General features: G+C 58.3%; 1 protein-coding gene across 1 annotated transcript in view; it reads right to left on the reverse strand.

Moving 5' to 3' along the window:
- SIPA1L3 (signal induced proliferation associated 1 like 3) overlaps nt 1-17,119 on the reverse strand; it is a 122,247-nt gene that overhangs the window by 37,080 nt on the left and 68,048 nt on the right. The window contains exons 6-11 of the mRNA XM_056136799.1: nt 16,085-16,188; nt 15,274-15,431; nt 10,726-11,302; nt 5,227-5,501; nt 3,394-3,645; nt 2,580-2,717 (exon numbers count right to left, since the gene is read on the reverse strand). Of these exons, the coding sequence (XP_055992774.1) occupies nt 2,580-2,717; nt 3,394-3,645; nt 5,227-5,501; nt 10,726-11,302; nt 15,274-15,431; nt 16,085-16,188 (1,504 nt within the window). The remainder of the gene's footprint in view (nt 1-2,579; nt 2,718-3,393; nt 3,646-5,226; nt 5,502-10,725; nt 11,303-15,273; nt 15,432-16,084; nt 16,189-17,119) is intronic.

Raw genomic sequence — 17,119 nt, forward strand, 5'->3', positions numbered from 1 at the left:
GCCTTTTTCTTTTCTTTTTTTTTTTTTTGCTTTTCGGGTGATACCCGGCAATGCTCAGGGGCTATTTCTGGCTCTGCACTCAGGAATTACTCCAGGCGGTGCTTGGGGACCATATGGGGTGCAAGGAATTGAACCCGGGTTGGCTGCATGCAAGGCAAACGCTTTCTCTGCTGTGCTATCGCTCCAGGTCCTGGCCCTGCTTTTGTTAACCGCTACTCCACCGTACACTCAAGCTTCTTAGAAGCCAGTGATAACGCAGGGTGAGGATTCACTGACTCGACAGTCTGGAACCTTGTTCACTTTGTGACTGAGAGTTTGGAGTCTCTGATCCACATCTCTTCCTTTTCTACATTCATTTTATCTCAAATTTCCAGGAATCCAACTATTTAAAAAAAAATTCCACTTGTGTTACTGTATCATGGGTCTGTTTTCCTTTGTGAGACTGATTTCACTTGGCCTCAGGCCTCCTACGTTCATCCATGTTGTAACAAATGGCAGGGCTTTAAATAAAAGTCACTTGTACATGTATTACACACTCTGGTGAAGGTAGTTAGACACACGCTGTGGTAACCTTCATGCAGCAACAGGAACTTTGGGAATCATATTTGTTTGGGGAGGGGGGCACAGTTGGCAGTGATCAGGGGTTCCTCCCAGTGGGGCTCTGGGGACCAAGCAGAGACTGAACCCAGACCATACGCATGCAAAGTACGCATGTACTCCAGACTATTGAGCGAGCTCCCAGGGCCCTTAAAAAGAACTGCTGTTTCCTTGCTCTGAGATTGTATCAGCGTCCTGTGAGCCCATTACGATTGAGGAAGGCACCCAAGGATTCAGGTACCCTTCAGAATCCTCACATGTAAAATGTTTCATAACTTCCTGTGGATCTATAATTACTTAAAAATGTTCATGGGGGAGGTGGTTAGGAATTCTTGAAGGAAAAATAAAACTTTCCTTTTTTGGGGGCATGAGTGTGTGGTGATGCTCAGAGGTTACTCCTGGCTCTGCACTCCTGGAGGTGCTCTAGGGGACCATATGGGATGCCAGGGATCGAACCCAGGTTGGCCTCGAGAAGGCAAATGCCCTACCTGCTGTACTATCACTCCAGCCCCGGGGGAAAAAAAAACTTTTAAAATTGATATTAAGGAGGATTTTTGGGGAAAAGGAAAAGCAAGAGGGAGTTATCAGTAACACCACCCCCACCACTTTTGTCCTTGGCTACCTGCTCTGGGCCAAGTGTTGTTTCCAGCCTTGCCCCTCTCTGCTGCCAGCTGCCGCCCACCCGGTTCACCTCTCCTCTTCCTGCATGACACACTATTTTGCTTAGTCTTTGCTCCGTCTGGAATGATTTGCTCCCTCTTCTCTCTGGCAATTCGAATTTCTCAAAGTCCTGTTCAAACATCACCTCCTCTAGGCAGCCAGTCCAGACCTCACAAGGGCTGGGTCTATTACGAAGCTCAGCAGTGTGCACCCTAGGTAAGCTGTACCGAACTGGGAACCCCGGATAAGTATCCCTAATCTCTCTCCCAGCCCCAGCACACAGAACGCTCGGGAACTCGGTGCTGAATGAGAGCTGAATACTGGTCATGGAGGAGGAAAACAGGTGAGTCTATTTTCCCAAAGAGCAGGACAGGCTTAGAATCAGACCGGGGGGCAGTGTGGCACCCCGGGCTGGCAGCCGGGCCCCAGGAACCCTTCCATCAAGCATAGTGGATTATGGGCTGGTGCTACAGTACAGTAGGGTAGGGCATTTGCCTGGCACATGGCTGACCCAGGGTTTATTTCCCGGCATTCAGGAGTGATTCCTGAGTGAGAGGGCAGTAGTAACCCCTGAGCATCACTGGGGGTGGCCCCAAAACAAAAACAAACAAACAAAAAACCAAAATAGGGGATCAGGGATCTTCCATGAGCCAGACCCTGGGCCTTTGTGATGGTTACACAAAGCAGAAACAGGGGAATTGAACCTGCACACGTACCCCTGTCCCTGGGGGCTAATGGAATAAGGATACTCCTGGTCGCGGGTGGCCACATGGCAACGAGGATGCGAGAAAGTAGTGGAGCAGAGACAGACACTTGGGACAGAAGGCAAGTTCCCTGCTGCGGAGCGGGGGTGAGTCAGGCTGGGGGACTGGGGAGGAGAGGCGGGAGGCAGCGGGCTGGGTGCGAGACTCCGGAGGCTGTGGGGGAGCACAGTAGAGGGGAAGAGGGTGAGGGAGGCCCACGCTCTGGCCTGAATCCAGGGGCATCACCCCCTCCCAGACAGGGTCCCAGGGAGGGGGTGGGCAAGGGGAACAGACAGAAGGTACCAAGAGGGCCATTCTCGTGGGGGGACGGGAGGTCAGTGTGTCAAGAAAAACGGCAAAGGAACTTCTGCTGCAAGAAAAGCCAAGGGTGAGTCTCATGCGGGTCAGCTGGGCCCTGATGCTGACCGGGCCCCACTGGTCTCCGCCCAGCCCTCCTGGGACCTAGAAATCCCCGGAGCAGGCCCAGAAACCCTGGGGTGTGTGCGTGCTGCGGGGACGGAGGCACTCCAGCTTCCATCCGGTTGATTCCTGCATTTGGAAAGAGGGAAGGATTCTGACCTTTCTGGGGATGGCTTGTATCTGGCGTAGGTGGCAGAGCCGGGGGTGGAGAAACTCCCAGAAGGCTGTCGGTAGGGAGGGACTTTGTCGCCCCCTGCTGGTGACGCTGCGTAAGGGGTTTCTGGGAAGCTGACAGGCCTGGAAGGAGAGAAGGAAGGGAGGTCAGCGGCAGGGGTGAGGGAGAGGACAGGGCCACCCCTTTCCCTCAGGCTCTCTGCCTCACCCGCTCTCCCTCCCAGGAAGTGAAGGCAGAGCTGTGCAGAAAAGGCGGCCGGAAGCCTCGCGGCCCCCGCACGCTCACCCCCCCCCCCTCGCTCCAGGGACAAGACATTCCGACTCCTTCACGTCTTAGAAAAGGTTCTTTGTCTCTCAGGACATAAGAGGGTCCAGAGAGCACATGGAGGGAGGGCAAAGGCCATCACCATGAACTCCAAGGTCAGGAGCTAGATTGGGGGTCACCCCCACAGGTTTTTCCTACGCCCCTCTCCTCTGCCTCCCCCAACCGGGAATCTCTCACCTAGATTTTGAGCTTATCAGTGCCTGGATCTTTTTAAAAATAGCTTTGATCCTACATGCCAGGGTGGCTCTCCACCCTCAGACTCGGAGCTCCCAGCACGGGGCTTCTCCCTTGCGTACCGGTAGAAAGTATCGCGTACTGGTAGGCTCCGGGTAGAAAGGAAGAGAAGGAAGGGAGGAAGGAGTGAGGGGGAGAGCTATCGGACAGAGTGGAAGTGAGCAGGGCTGCAAGGAGGCAGACACTGGGAGAGGGGAGGGGGAGGGGCAGGGCAGGAAGGGGGGTGAGTGTGGTCCTTACCTCTTGCCGTGCAGGGGCTGGGACTCCCGGAAGGGGACCATGGGGGTCTGCTTCGGGGCCCGGCTCAGGGACTGGACATGGCCCGGGGTGGCAGGAGCGGCCCACTTGGAGGAGGGGAGCGAGTTGTGGGACGCGGGCCCACTCCACTGCCAGGGAGCGTTGCTGCGGTAGGGGGGCCGGCCCCCCAGGGTCAAGCTCTCTGGCTCGGTCTTGGGCTCCGAGGTATTCATGTCATAGGTCTCCGGCCACCCCCTGGAAAGACAGATTAGGTGACTCCGAGACCCAGAGACCGTGGCTGGGGAAGGTTGTGTCTGCACCGTCGGGGCCTAGCTGGGACTAGCCTGAGACTTGGCTTGCTCCGGGTCCTCAAGCCGGATGGGGCTCAGCCGCGGGGCTCCGCCTGCCCAGCCTCTCCCCGTCTCCCGAGCCAGGTCTCGGGCTGGCTGCTGCCCTCCTGGACTGGCTCAGCCCCTTCCTGGTACCCAGGGCCAGAGGGGCAGACGCCTTCCGGATCAAAGGATAGTATCTGCCTTGTTCCAGAGCAGCTCAGAGGCAGCTGAAGAGGAGCAGGTGACCTACTTTGCAGGGTGGTTAAAGGGAAAAAAAAAAAGCCACGAAACCCAGAGCCTTGAAATAGATGCGAGAGGGCCTGTGACTCCCCCCGAGCCTGGCTGGCACCCGCGCCAGAGCTCGGGCTCGCAGTGGGGTGCTGGCGGCTGCTGCGCTGTTCGGGAGGGGGCTCGGGAGGGGCAGGGGCCAAGCTCTGGGATCCATCTCCTGGATCTAGCAGGAGCTCCTCAGCCGGGACAAGCCTGGTCTGTGGAGCCGCCTGTCCCCGCTGACGCTCTTCAGCACCCTCGGAGCCTGGGAACTTTCAGGGTCACCCGAGAAGGTCTCGAGGTCTGGTGGCTGGGAGGCTGGGAGCCCAGGAGGGAGACTAGGGGTCCTCAGAAGGTGACGGAGGACCAAAGCAATAGCACAACGGGGTGGGCGCTTGTGTGAGGCGGAGGCAGGTTCGATCCCCGGCACCCCATATGGTCCTGAGCCCCACTAGCTGCGATCCCTGAGTGCAGAGCAGGAGAATGCCCTCAGCACTGCTGGGTATAGAGCCCAAACAAAGCAAAACAAAAGATGACCAAGGAGGGGGGTCCCGAAGCCAAGCATGTCCCCCCGGGAGGTGGGGAGCACGGCTGGAGCTAGGTCAGTGGGCATCTGTGTCTCTGAGAAGTGACAAGATGGAACTCTAGTAGGAAACAGGGATACAGTTGGACTGCACAGGAGTGAAGCAAAGTCCCAGTGTCACCCCGAGTCCCATGGGCTGAGCCTACATGCCCATTGGTGACACTCCTTTCTCCTCAAAAGGGGCTGATGTACTGGGGTGGGGAGGAGCACATCTGGCTCCAGGTAGGGCCTGGGAGACTCCTGCTGCCGAGGCAGGGGGGCACGGGTGGGCTGGGCAGGGTCACTGAGCTGTGGCTCTGCAAGTCTTTCTGGAACTGCTAGGGGAGACAGATTCATGGCTGGGGGTCTGAGGAGGGGCCGGGGGCAGAGCAATTCACAGCTGTGGGTCCTTGATGGGCGCTGCTCATGTGTTTGGCTTGTTCATTTGTTTGGGGGCCAGGCTGATGGTGCTCAGGGGATCAAGCCAGGGTGGGCTGAGAACAAGGCAGGTGCTGTCCCCCTGTCCTCATGAGTGGGGAGATGGAGGAGACAGGGACAGAGGGACACCCTCAGGGCAGTGTCTCAGGGCAATGTGGAGGGGGGAACCTTCCTGTGGAAACAGGGGAAGGGTGGGGTGGGAGGAGCCTCCGCCCAGGGTCCCGGCGCCCTCACCTGCGGGGTGTGCCATCGTCGAAGGGCGGGATTATGACCACCTTGACGGTGACGGAGGTGCGCAGCAGGTCGATCATCTGGTCATGCGTCAGTGTGACCACGGCCACCTTGCAGATCTCCACCAGCCGGCTGCCCTGCCGGAGGCCAGCCTGCCAGGCGAAGCCATAGTCCTCCACCTCGGCCACGGTGCCGTCGTACTTGACGTGGAAGCCCAGCTGCCCCAGCCCGTTCCGCCGCAGCGTCATGTCCACCGTCTCCCAGCCATTGGTCATCACCTGCGGGCGAGGGGCAGGGCCTGGGCTCAGAGGCTACCGGCTGGAACCTGGGCTGGCTTCCAGCAAGCACACGGGAGCCAGGTGCTGTGGGGCCCCGTGGCGACCTGTGGCTGCGAGTGGACTCCCGTGCCACTGGGGCCGCCGTTTAACTGCCCGAGCGAGACCTTTTAGAGGCCCTTCCCTGGGCTCAGCCAGCAGGGTACATGAAGGGATGCCAGCTGGGAGCCACTGTGGTGGGTGGGAGGGGGCCGAGAAGACACAACAGCTGCAGGCGCCCCTGGGCTCAGGGGCACCATCTCTGCTGCAGGACACGGGTCCCTCCCGGAGACCCCAGCCTGGGGCCTGCAGGCCACTTGCTTCCAGTGGACTCCCTGTTCTGTTTGTGGGGGTCCCATGTACCCACCTCCCACCCTTCACAAAGCACCCCAGAGAGCAGGACCCCCGCCTTCTCTGGGTAAAGAGATGAACCGCACAGACCACAGCCAGCGCACTGTTCCTTCTTCAGAGAAACGCGCTGTGGGGCTGGAGTCATAGTACAGCGGGGAGCACGCTCACCTTGCATGTGGCCGACCTGGGTTCGATCCCCAGCACCAAATACGGTTCCCTGAGCCTCACGAGGAGTAAATACTGAGTGCAGAGCTAGGAGTAACCCCTGAGCATGGCTGGGCTTGTGCCCCTTCCTACACACCCCCCAAAACAAAACAAAACAGAACAGAGAAGTGCCCTGTGAGGAGTCGCTCCTTGGCCGCCACCAGGCTGTCGCTCACCTCCTTTCTCGCCTCCACTCTCAGTGACAAAAACCTGCTGTCACAGCCACCCTGAGCAGCCACGTACCCTGCATGAGCTGGGACACACGAAACCTGCCTGCGTGTGGGGAGCAGGAAAGGAGGGGACTGTCCTGAACCAGTCGCCCCCCACCTGGCCCATCTGGGAGCAGGAGGGGGGCCGGGTACGCAGAAGCCTGAGTTTGGCTCGACCCATAGAACTGAGACTTTCTGCCCTCTCCTGGCCTGTGCTGGTGGTGGAGGCCCAGAGAGGGATTTCAGAGCCTGGCTTGTGTAGGGATGATCAGGAGTTAGTGTCAGTTGTTTATGTATGACTCTCATAGTCTGTCTCAGAGGAACTGTTTCCAGATGGAGTGACAGGATGTGCTGAAGTCATCAGGGGGGGTGGGGAAGGCTGCGTCCCCTGGGCCTGTGCACGGTGGAAAACTTCCTACATGGAAAAGTCTAAAAAAACAAAAATCGATCAGAGAGTAAAGCCTGGCGTTAATGCCTCAGAAGTGGACGTGACGCTTCTGAGCCGGCTGCTTCTGCTCGGGGATTCGTCGTCTTCTTCCCTTTGAAGTTGTCACCCTAATGTTCCGAGGCTCTATCTCTGGGTCCCGACAAACAGTGGCTTCAGTACCCTGACCTGTGCTGACGGGGAGGGTCTGTCCATCTAGGGAGTTCAGAGGTCAGTGCAAACCCCCAGGGGACAGGACTGCTAACCCTGCTAGCCCTCTCTTCTTCTGTGTGTTTGGCGGTGCTCATGCCTTCCTCTTGGCTCTGTGCTCAGGGACCACTCCTGGTGGGGCTCGGGGACCCTATGGGCTGCCAGGGACTGAAATGGAGGCTCACCCATTGCATTACCTCTTCGGCCTCTCTTCTTCTATTTACTAAGAAGACACCCCCGGATTTTTTTTTTCAGTGTGGTGGGGGAGGGTGGATAACTCGTTTTTCTGGGGGGGAACCCCTCCCCCAACAGCTTTCATGGGTGCACCATCACCCATCTGGGGACCGCCGTTTCTCAAGTTTCCTGGGAACAGACTTTTGGACTCTGGCCAAAGTAGACATGACCTTGAGCCATGTACCTGGAGCTCAATCGATGGGGGAAGCAGCTTGCCCTCCGGCTCAGTGCATAAGGAGCAACTGGGAGGGAAAGCGGGTGTCCCCAAGCTGGGGCCCGGCCAGCCCCGACCAGCCTACAGCAAGGCCTTGCTCCGGCAGCCCAGCTGCCCTGTGTTCTGATCCTGAGTTCAGCCGTTCCGCCCAGAACCAGGGGAGGTCAGCGGCGAGGAGCACTCATGACTCTGGGCTTCGAAAACAAATGAAAGGAAGCCCCACTTGCAGAAGAGAACCATTTCTGGTGCACGGAAGGTTCGAGAAAAATGCCATGGGGGTGCACATACCCACCCATTCCCAGGGGGCCCCGCTGGACCCCCTCCTAACATAGCTCCTATGAGGGGGCAATGCCCTGGGGCTTCTCCAGATGTGGGAAGTGAGGTGACTTCCAAGCCCCCGGCCCCTGAACTCTCATGGGAGCCCCTGAGCGGTTTTCCCCTGCTGGGTCCTGCCCCATTCTTCGCCGGGCTGAGGCCTGGCTGCTGTTCTATGCTGTAGGACTGAGCCCAAGCCTTGCATGCGTGAGACAGGCGCCTGGCCTCTGACTCACATCCCCGCTGCCCTGATTCCTGCATTCTGTTGGAGCCCCAGTTGTTGAGAGCCATTGTGACTCTCTTAAAATCTTCTCAGGGGGTGTCCATCCACCTCCCAGAGCACACGCTGGGCGTGTCTGGTGGGTAACAAAAATGAGATGGAGCTGGTGGGAACCAAGGCCAAAAGTGCACTCATGGCTCACGTGAAAGGACACCCCGCACCCCCGCTGCCCTGTGCAAAGAGAAATGCAGGAGCACTTGGCCAGATCCTCCAGCACTGCAAGAAAGGCCCAAAAGCAGCTGTGACAAACACACAACCCTGACCCTCAGCTCAGGGACATCCACATTGTGCCTGAGGCTATCCAGGCACTCTCTGTGCCCTCTGCAGCCTCTGGCACTGTGAATTCTGTGCTGTGTATGGGATATAGGGGTACCATGTGTGCCATATAGGGACACTGTGTCTGGGGGCCCAGGAGGGTGGTGAAGGCCGCTGCCATGTCCCAACTTGGCCAGGCATAGAAGTGGCCTTGTCTGCGACAAAGGCTGTGTTGGGGCGGGGAGAGGGGAGGGCTTTACACAGCAGAACCTCATGGTCGCCTGCCCGTCTCTCCCTTCCCTGTCTCCTCCCAGGAGGAATTTTGTCACTCTGGAGGATTCTGTCACTCTGGCCTGGAGCTCGAGAGAACCGGGGTGTGCTGGTCACTCAGGGGCCCAATGGGGTTGCACCTCCCTGGGTCTCAGTCCCTTCATCTCTGGGGTGGCGATGAAGGGAGGTGATCTCTCCCTTGGAGGGGGCTTCTGTGAAGAGAAAAGGTGCCAGGCGGGGTCTGTGCCGGTTCTTGAGGCGGGGTATGGATGATCAGCACAACAGACATGTGGGGCCTAGGGCGTGCGCAGGCAGTCTGGAGAGGGAGGGATCAGGGCCAGGCTGGCACTGGGGAGGCCACAAGATCAGGGAGGCTATGTAGGGAAGGCCTGAGGGAGTGGGAGGAGCTGCAGGCTGGGGGAAGTATAGTGAGGACAGAGGTTAGATGGAAGCTGGATCCTGTGGATAGCCCCTGAGGCCTCAGGCCTTGGCCTGGAGAGGCTGAGGGGCCTGATCTGGGCATCTAACTACCTTTCTGGGGAGCCTGGGCCAGGGGCAGGGGAGAGGGGCTAGAGAGGGAGCTGGGGGTCACAGAGAGGAGGGAGTCTGAGACCACCTGGCGGGGTACCAGCTTGGCCTTCATGGGGGTAGGAACTCTGGGGCGTGGGGGCGGCAGGGAGGGTAGGAACACACTCGAGGACAGAACTGGCCAGGATTCGGGGGTCTGAATCCCAAACCCCCACACCCGAGTGGAGGTGCTGAGCGAGGCAGGAAGATTCGTCCAAGTTCTGGCACAAACAGGTTTGCAGCGAGGAAAGCCTGGATGCACCCCCAGCCTGTCAACTGCTGGCGGCTCCCCCAGAGAGCCGAGACCTGCATCCCCCGCCCTCACCAGGAATCAGAAGAAACTAGGCGGTGGCTGTGTTGAAAGCTAATGCAGGGGCAGAGAGGGCAAGGCCAGCTGCAGACCCGTGACCTGGAAGCCATGGCCCGCCCGGCCAGGCAGGATGGCCAGGGCAATGGCATCTGTCCAGTCCTTGAAACTTATGTGGGGTGTTACTATTAATGGAACATTATTCTCACTTTTCAGATGGGGAAACTGAGTCATACGGTTTGGTACCTTGGCTCCAGGCCTCAGTGAGCATCAGTGCAGGGCCATCTGACTCAGGATCTGTGGACTGACTACAGGGTCATCCTGCCTCCCCTGGGCCCCAAGCCCCCCACAGGACACCCCCTTTCTCAGCACAGCCCCTGACCCTCTTAGTACTTTGAGGAGCCTCAACCAATGACGTCGTCCTTGAAACCAATCTGCCACCCATGGTTTGACCAAATGTCAGAGCCTGAGCTGCCTGAGGTTCGGGGCAAGATTTTATTATGTTTTGGGGCCGTGCCTGGCGGTGCTCAGGGCTTCCTTCCTTGGGGGACCAGTGGGGAACTGGGGATCAAACCCAGGTTGGCTGCCTACAAGGCAACTGCCCTGCCTGCTGGACTTTCTCTGGCCCAGGGTCAGACTTTAATCCAGGGCCTGGAGGGAGCCTGAGCCACTGCTTACAGGCTTTGCACGTGGAGGCCTGGGACCCTTCCCTCAGCACCATTTCATGTGGGACCCGCCCCTCCATGCCCTCAAAATAAGAATCAGCCACCCAAACCCGAAAGGCTTGTCCAGATTGATCTTTACCTTCAAACAGTGGGAGCAGAAGCTGTCATGTTTCTGTTGCTGAGAAGGTGCAACTGTCACACCACGTGAGATGACATGAGTTTGCTGTTACTATGCTTTGTCATTTCCCCTCTCCCTGCTTCCTTGAATGGTCTGGAAGTTTTCATTCTACTTTAATTATAGAAAGTGCCCTCTCTAGAGTGATAGCACAGTGGGTAGGGCGTTTGCCTTGCATGCGGCCGAACCGGGTTTGATCCCCAGCATTCCATATGGTCCCCCGAGCACCGCCAGGAGTAATTCCTGAGTGAAGAGCCAGGAATAACCTCTGAGAATCACTGGGTGTGACCCAAAAAGAAAATAAAAAAAAGTAGAAAGTGTCCTCCCGTCCCCTGTGCCTCAGTATTCCGGCCCCATCTTTGCCAGGGAGATGCCAGACAGTGGGGCCACCGTGCCTGAATGTGACAACTTGGTTTCCCCAAGCAAGGCCTGGCCTGGCCTGGCTTGGCTGCCTGTGGGGGGCCTTCCCACCCCAACGGCTGCCCACTCGCCCATCTGTCGGCCTCACCTTCAGTCTCTGGACGATCTCCCTGATGTCCTCCACCGAGCCCTCGGTGGCCTGCAGCAGGATGTGGTCCCCGCGCCCGTAGAAGATCTTGAGCGTGGCGCCATCGGGGGTCCAGCCGATGACGTCCCCGCAGTAGCAGTTGAACACCACCTCCTTGGTGCGGAGGTCTAGGAGCACCACGAACTCATTGGAGATGCCCAGGATGCAGTCGATCTCCAGCCCCTGGGCGTAGTCCTGTGCCAACACCCGCCAGGCAACGGCCCCGGCGCTGTGCTGCTCGGCGCCTGCACGCGCTTTGGTCTTTTCCTTCTTCTTGGAGGTTAGGGAGATGAGGTTGAACTTGCCGCTGGAGTCAATGGGAGTGTTGGAGACACAGTTTTCGGCCAGGTCCTTGAGGTACTCCTGGCGGGTCCTGGTGGCCATGGTGTGGAACTTGTCCGATTTGTGCGCCGCATTTTCTGCGTTGATCACTTTGGCCAGCAAGAAGTCTCTGAAGACGTCGGACTTGCGGAATGTGGTCCCACTGGGGATGGGGGGGCCGAAGGGAGGTGCGTCTTTGGATCGGGTCACAGCCATGCTGGGGAAGGGAGAAGCCGTTCGGATCAGTGGCTCCACGTTCCCTTGGCCCGTCGCCCCCCCTACAGCCCACCATCCCCCAAACCTCCTTCTTGAAGCAAATAATCAGAGTGTCCCCCACGGCACCAAAGGCTGCTTCTAAACCCTGGCTCTGTCCATGGGTCCTGTCCCTTGCCCTCAGCAGCTGCCTGCGTAAGGAAACCCGGGTTTAGATGGCAGGAAGAAAGAAGACGCTTTTTGGAAAGAAAAGAATGTAGAAACCTCGGCACTGGAGTCTCTCAGGCACACACACACCCTTTATCCCCTCTAGGGGCCTCCTAGAAGGCTCGTGGAGATCCTAAGAAGGGTTTTCCTGGTCTCGCTCAGCCAAGGTTTTGTTTTTCACTTTGGGGCCACATCCAGTTATGCTCAGAACTTACTGGCTCTGCACTCGAGAATTATACCTGACAGTGCTCGTGGGACCATATGGGATGCTGGAGCTCAAACCTGGGTCAGCTGTGTGCAAGGCGAGTGCCCTACCCACTGTCCTTTCTCTCTAGCCCCGTCAGCCCGAGTCACTCATCACACATGCAGAGTAGTTCACAGTCCGACAAAAATTCACCCCTTTCCCTCCACTGCTCTGGTGGGCAGGTATAGCCTCACCCCATCTCGCCTGAGCCTGCTCATGTGACTTGATCTTGGCCACTGGCTTCTGTGGAAGGGCAAACTGGGGGTGGGAGGGGGCCCACTCTCCCCAGCACCTGCCTTTGCCACCAGCTGAACAAATCCGGGGGAATCTGCTGCTTCAGAAAGAAGGAGGGACCCCTGGGGAATCCTGACCTGATTTGGGGGCCTGGGCACAGGCCAGCCAGACCCCTCCCTGCTGACCTGCCAGGGATTTGGGAGCCAGACCAGAAAGCTGTCCTCCCGCCCCTCCACCCTCCCACAAGGGAACCTTTTGGACACCGTGACCCACTGGAAAGGGACTCTGCAGATAACCACAGCAGGAGCCAGAGAAGGGGTGAGAAAGGGGTCTTCCTCCTTCAGTCTGACCCAGACACCATTATGGGGGAGTCCGTGCACCCAGAGGGGGTGGAGAGAGGTGACGAGCTAACACCTGGCCCCAGGCCCTGTAAACTTCTGAACACACTCAATGCACAAACCTCACAGAAGAAAATTGTGGGTGGCTCCCATGATCATTGTCCTGACCTGAAGGGGGGATCTCCAAGGTGACCGCTGTAGATGGGAGGGAGCTGGGGGCGTGCCCACCATTCTGGGGTTCTGGGGTGCTGCACTGCTGCCTGCTTTCACCTTGTGCTCTAACCCAGCCAGAGCAGGTCACAAGGTAAGAACAGCGGGAGGTGGAGAGGCAGGGGGAGCCTCTGTCCCAGTTCTGAGATTCAAGGGCAACTCAGATGTGACATTTGGACAGGGCAGCCAGGTTCAAGCACCAGGCCAGAAGGTAGCAGCCGACGGGCCAGAGAGAGAGCACAGCGGGGAGGGCCCTGCACATAGCTGACCTAGGTGCAGACCTTGCTCCCGGCATCCCAGATGGTCCCCTGAGCACCTGGAGGAGTGCTCCCTGAGGGAGAGTCAGGAGTAACCTGTAAGCATTGCCAGGAGTGGGCCCCCAAAGCAATCCAATAGAAAAGGTAGTAGCCGCGCCTACCCCACCTGTTAGAAGTCACTTCACTTGCTCCCCCCCATTAAAGCCTGAGTGGGCTATGGGGCTTGTGCTCCTTGCAGGGTTCAGGTGGGGCAGAGTGGGGCCACTGGCAAAGACCAACGTGGCTGCCCCCCAGCCCCTGCCTTGCTGGAGACTGCGGGGAGGATTCTGCAAACCCCAGAGGGCTGGGTCAGCCTCTGGCTCGCCAGGTAGAGACCCTTCGTGCTCAGTAGAGCAGGGCAGGCTCCGCAGCATGGCACAGGGGCCACTGAGGGTCCATCTTAATGACTGAAGCCGGAGCACACACACAGTGGTGAGGGAGCTCGCCAGCCCCAAGGAACTGCGCCTAGGGCGGTGGGCAGATGTGAGGGGCTCCGCACACACAATACTCGATTCCACCATTTCCCAAGCCCAGTTCAGGCGTTTCTGTGTCACCGGGCCCCAGGTCGCCAACAGCAGGAGGTCTGCAGGACAGCTGGATGCTTGGAAGGGTCTGCGTGGATGTGGGGGAGGGGTGGCCCTGTCCTCACACTGCCCACTCATCATGATGTTTATTCAATGGCTGCTTCCTCAGGGCCTGCAGTGTGAGGGTGAATGGGGCCTGGGGCTCCCTCGGGGAATGCTGTTTCTAGGGTGAGGAGGGGCTTTTTGGGGACACAGGGGGGTTGGGAGGGCAGAGAGCAGCTGTCTGCGGGGAAGGAGGAGACGGGGGAAGCTCTGGTGGTATCGCTAACATTTTCCTTCTTGAAAATTAAAAGGGGCGAGCAAACGACAGCGCTGAAGCAAACAGCAAAATGGGAACATCTGCTCAATCTGGTGGGAGGCACCAGGGGGTCTGCCAGATACTTTTCTGTATTTTTCAGAATGTTTAAGATATTGCATAATAAAAAATATATTCTAAACGAAGTTGTGAGAAACAGGAAAGGTTTGTGCAGCAGCAACCCCCCCCCCCGCCCCCAACCCAACCAACCACCTCTCCTGCCAGGCATGCCAAGGTGGATCTGCGGGTGGGAGACTGGCCCTGGGCTCCTGAGGGGTGTGGGGTGCCCCCTGCCACCAGCACCCTCTGCCCAGCCCTGGGTGCTCCTTCCAGTCTCAGGGATTCAGCCCACAGCTGCATAGCACATGTGCAGTGGGATGGTAACAAGCCACCCTGTGACCCCAGGGGGAGGATTCTCACGCACATGAGGCCATGCTATACAGTCACAAAGAAGGCAGAGGGCCCTGAGAACAGCCTGGAAAGTTCCCCAACAGTGGTGTGGAAATGTGCAGGGAGGAGCGGAGCGGGTGATGGATGGAAAGGCACAGACAGGAAGAGCCGTCAGAAGCTGCCGCGGGGCTGGCAACAGGGCACTGAGGGCTCGGGTGGGAGTCTCCGCAGTCATCTCCCAAATTTCAACCCATTTTTCAGGAAAAAGGAAGCTAACACTTGCCAGCCCACTGCCCCGTGGAACTGTGCTGTCTGGGCTCACGGCACAAGCCTCACCACACCTTGGCTCATGGGTGCTCACCCTCCATGGGGTCTTGGGGCCACAAGCCCCGGGGTGAGAACTTAAGGGTCTGGGCCTGCGTCAGCTGTTTATTCCATGGCTGACTCAATGCCTCAACTCCGTCTCCTGGGGGAGGGGGTCCCTGCCCACTCGGCCTCCACCCTTCCACCTTCTGCTTCCCTCTGTGTCATGCAGTCCAGGCACCACTGCCGGAGTGGGTCTGGCAGTTTTGCTCAGGAATGTCCATGGGCCCCAGGTCAGCCAGCCAAAGAGCCCTGATGCTGGGGTTGCTTCTCCTGGAGAAGGAAAGGAGGCTCCCCTCTTGCCGGATTCCCAGCTGGGATCTGCTGTCCACAAACAAAGCCATTCACTGTGTGTGTGTGTGTGTGTGTGTGTGTGTGTACAGAACCTCAGGGGCGGTGTGTGTGTGTGTGTGTGTGTGTGTGTGTGTGTGTATGTGTATGTGTGTGTGTGTACAGAACCCCACCAAGCGGGGTTGTCTTCGGGAACTGGCAGTGTGTGTGTGTGTTGGGACAGAACCTAGGGGTGTTGTGTGTGTGTATGTGTATGTGTGTTGGGACAAAACGCCAGGGGCGGTGTGTGTGTGTGTGTGTGTGCGCGCGCGCGCGCGTGCTGGGACAGAAGCCCACCAAGTGGTTGTCTGGGGGAAGTATGTTGTCTGGTTGGCTGTGTGTGTGTGTGTGTGTGTGTGTGACAGACTCCACCAAGTGGTTGTCTGGAGAAGCCATTTTTTTTCTGGCCACTCACTCTTGGCCACTCACTCTTGGATGGAGCCTGGGCTGCCTGAGGTCTCTTGGGGGTGGGGAGGGTGCGCACCTGTAGCAGACATTCTCTGTGCAGGGGTTGTGTGCTCGCACGATGATGAAGACGTGCTGAAAGTGGGAGCGGATGTTCTTGGGGGTGAAAGGCAGTGCCCCCGGCTCCTGGAAGATGATGGTCACAATGTCGTTCCCTATGTGTCTCTTCCTCAGGAGCTGGTGACAGGAAGACACGAGCAGGGAGAGGAAAGTGTCACAGGAAAGTGTCCAGGAGCGACCCCCACCCAGCAGCCTCCTTACTATCTCCCTCACCCCACGTCCTCTCTGGGGTGGGACCCAGGTCAGGGACCAGCAAAGGGTCTCATGAGATCCAGCCTGAAAGTGTTTCTGGAGGGAATAGCTTGTCTCCCGAGGCTCTGTCTCTGTCACTGCTTCTATGCCCTCCGATAAGGCAACTATCGGGAGAAGCACATGGGTGACAGACAAATGGCCGGGACGTGAGCATGAGTCCCCAGACATGGCTGCATGAAGCCTGCCCAGAGTTGCAGCCCCGTCACCTCCCCACCCCCGATTCCTGAGTTCTCCAAAGTTTGCATTTCTGATTCGTTCTTCTTTCTCGCAGGACCCCTGGTGATTCCCGAGACCTTGGGGAAACTGGGTGGTGGAGGAACAGACAAAAATCACTGCCTATCTCCCCACCCCCAATAGCTGGCCCAGTTCCAGCCTGCAGCGTTCGAAGTGACCATTACTGCCCAAGCGGGTAGCAGGCGTGGAGAGGGCAGGTGGGCAGGCAGTGGGGCAGCAGCCACAGCAGGCCAGCTGGATCTCAACGGGAACTCCTGGGGGGCCTGCCCTGGGCCCACACTGACCTGCTGCCTGTTGTTGGGGGTGTACGGGAGCAGGGTGGAGACGTGGAACATGATCTCGTAGTCTTGGTACGTGGTGTAGAGGGAGTGGGTCCCTGTGGAGTCGGCTGAAACAGAAACACCAGTTAGCGCGGCGGTCCCCAAACCTCTGGGCGGGCGCCATGTCCCACGTACCATCTGTGCGAGTTTTCAACTTGATGTTTTCACTTAACTCCACTCTTTAAAGGGAAATGAGTGTAGAGGAAGGGAAACATTATGTTCTGCTCCCACCCGCTGCTGGGTGGGAGCCGGCGTCTGACGGACCCGCAGCGGGCGAGGATGTGAGCGGCCCTGTCGGCGGCCAAGCGGGCGCCAGCGCTTTGGCAGGCGCCACAGTGGGAAACAGGCTCCACAGGTGGCACCACGCTCCCTCCCCCGCATGCATGTGGGCCTGGGGATGTGGGTTCAAGGATCTTCCCATGCTGGTGCCTCCCCGGAGACCAGGACAGTGGACCTGGATGGGATGGGGGCAGCACCCAGGGGAGCGGCCGCAGCCACTGCCAGTTTGACCTCCTGAACCGCTGCTGAGGGAGCCCAGGACACGGTGCCCTCATGTGTGACTGTGTGATGTTCACTCAAGCCAAGTCACATCCCCTGGAAGCAGACCTGGGCTCTGGCCTCTATGCTCCACCGGCACATCCAGTCACTGGGCCTGCTTTACCGAGGGGGAAACAGTCTGTGGGACACTCTCTCTCTCTCTCTCTCTCTCTCTCTCAGATGTGTCTGGAATTTAAGTTGCCTGGGCCCAGACCATGTCCTTACAAGAGCTCAGCGCCACCAAGTGCTCACCTTCCTCAGAGGAAAGAGACCCCAAACTCTAATCCTGCATGGTGGGGTCCCTTACTTCTTCCCATAACTGCCTTTAGATTTCAGGGCCTTTGCACATGCTGTTCCTCTGGCCTTGAATGTGCTCCTGGCATCTTTGTCACTGGTTTCATTCCATCTCTTCCCCTCTCAGGCCATACGTTGTGTGTGTGAGGAACCTGGCCCAGGCCAGGC

The sequence above is a fragment of the Sorex fumeus genome, unplaced genomic scaffold (genome assembly GCF_029834395.1).
Source record: "Sorex fumeus unplaced genomic scaffold, SorFum_2.1 ptg000122l, whole genome shotgun sequence".
NCBI classification, from domain to species: domain Eukaryota; kingdom Metazoa; phylum Chordata; class Mammalia; order Eulipotyphla; family Soricidae; genus Sorex; species Sorex fumeus.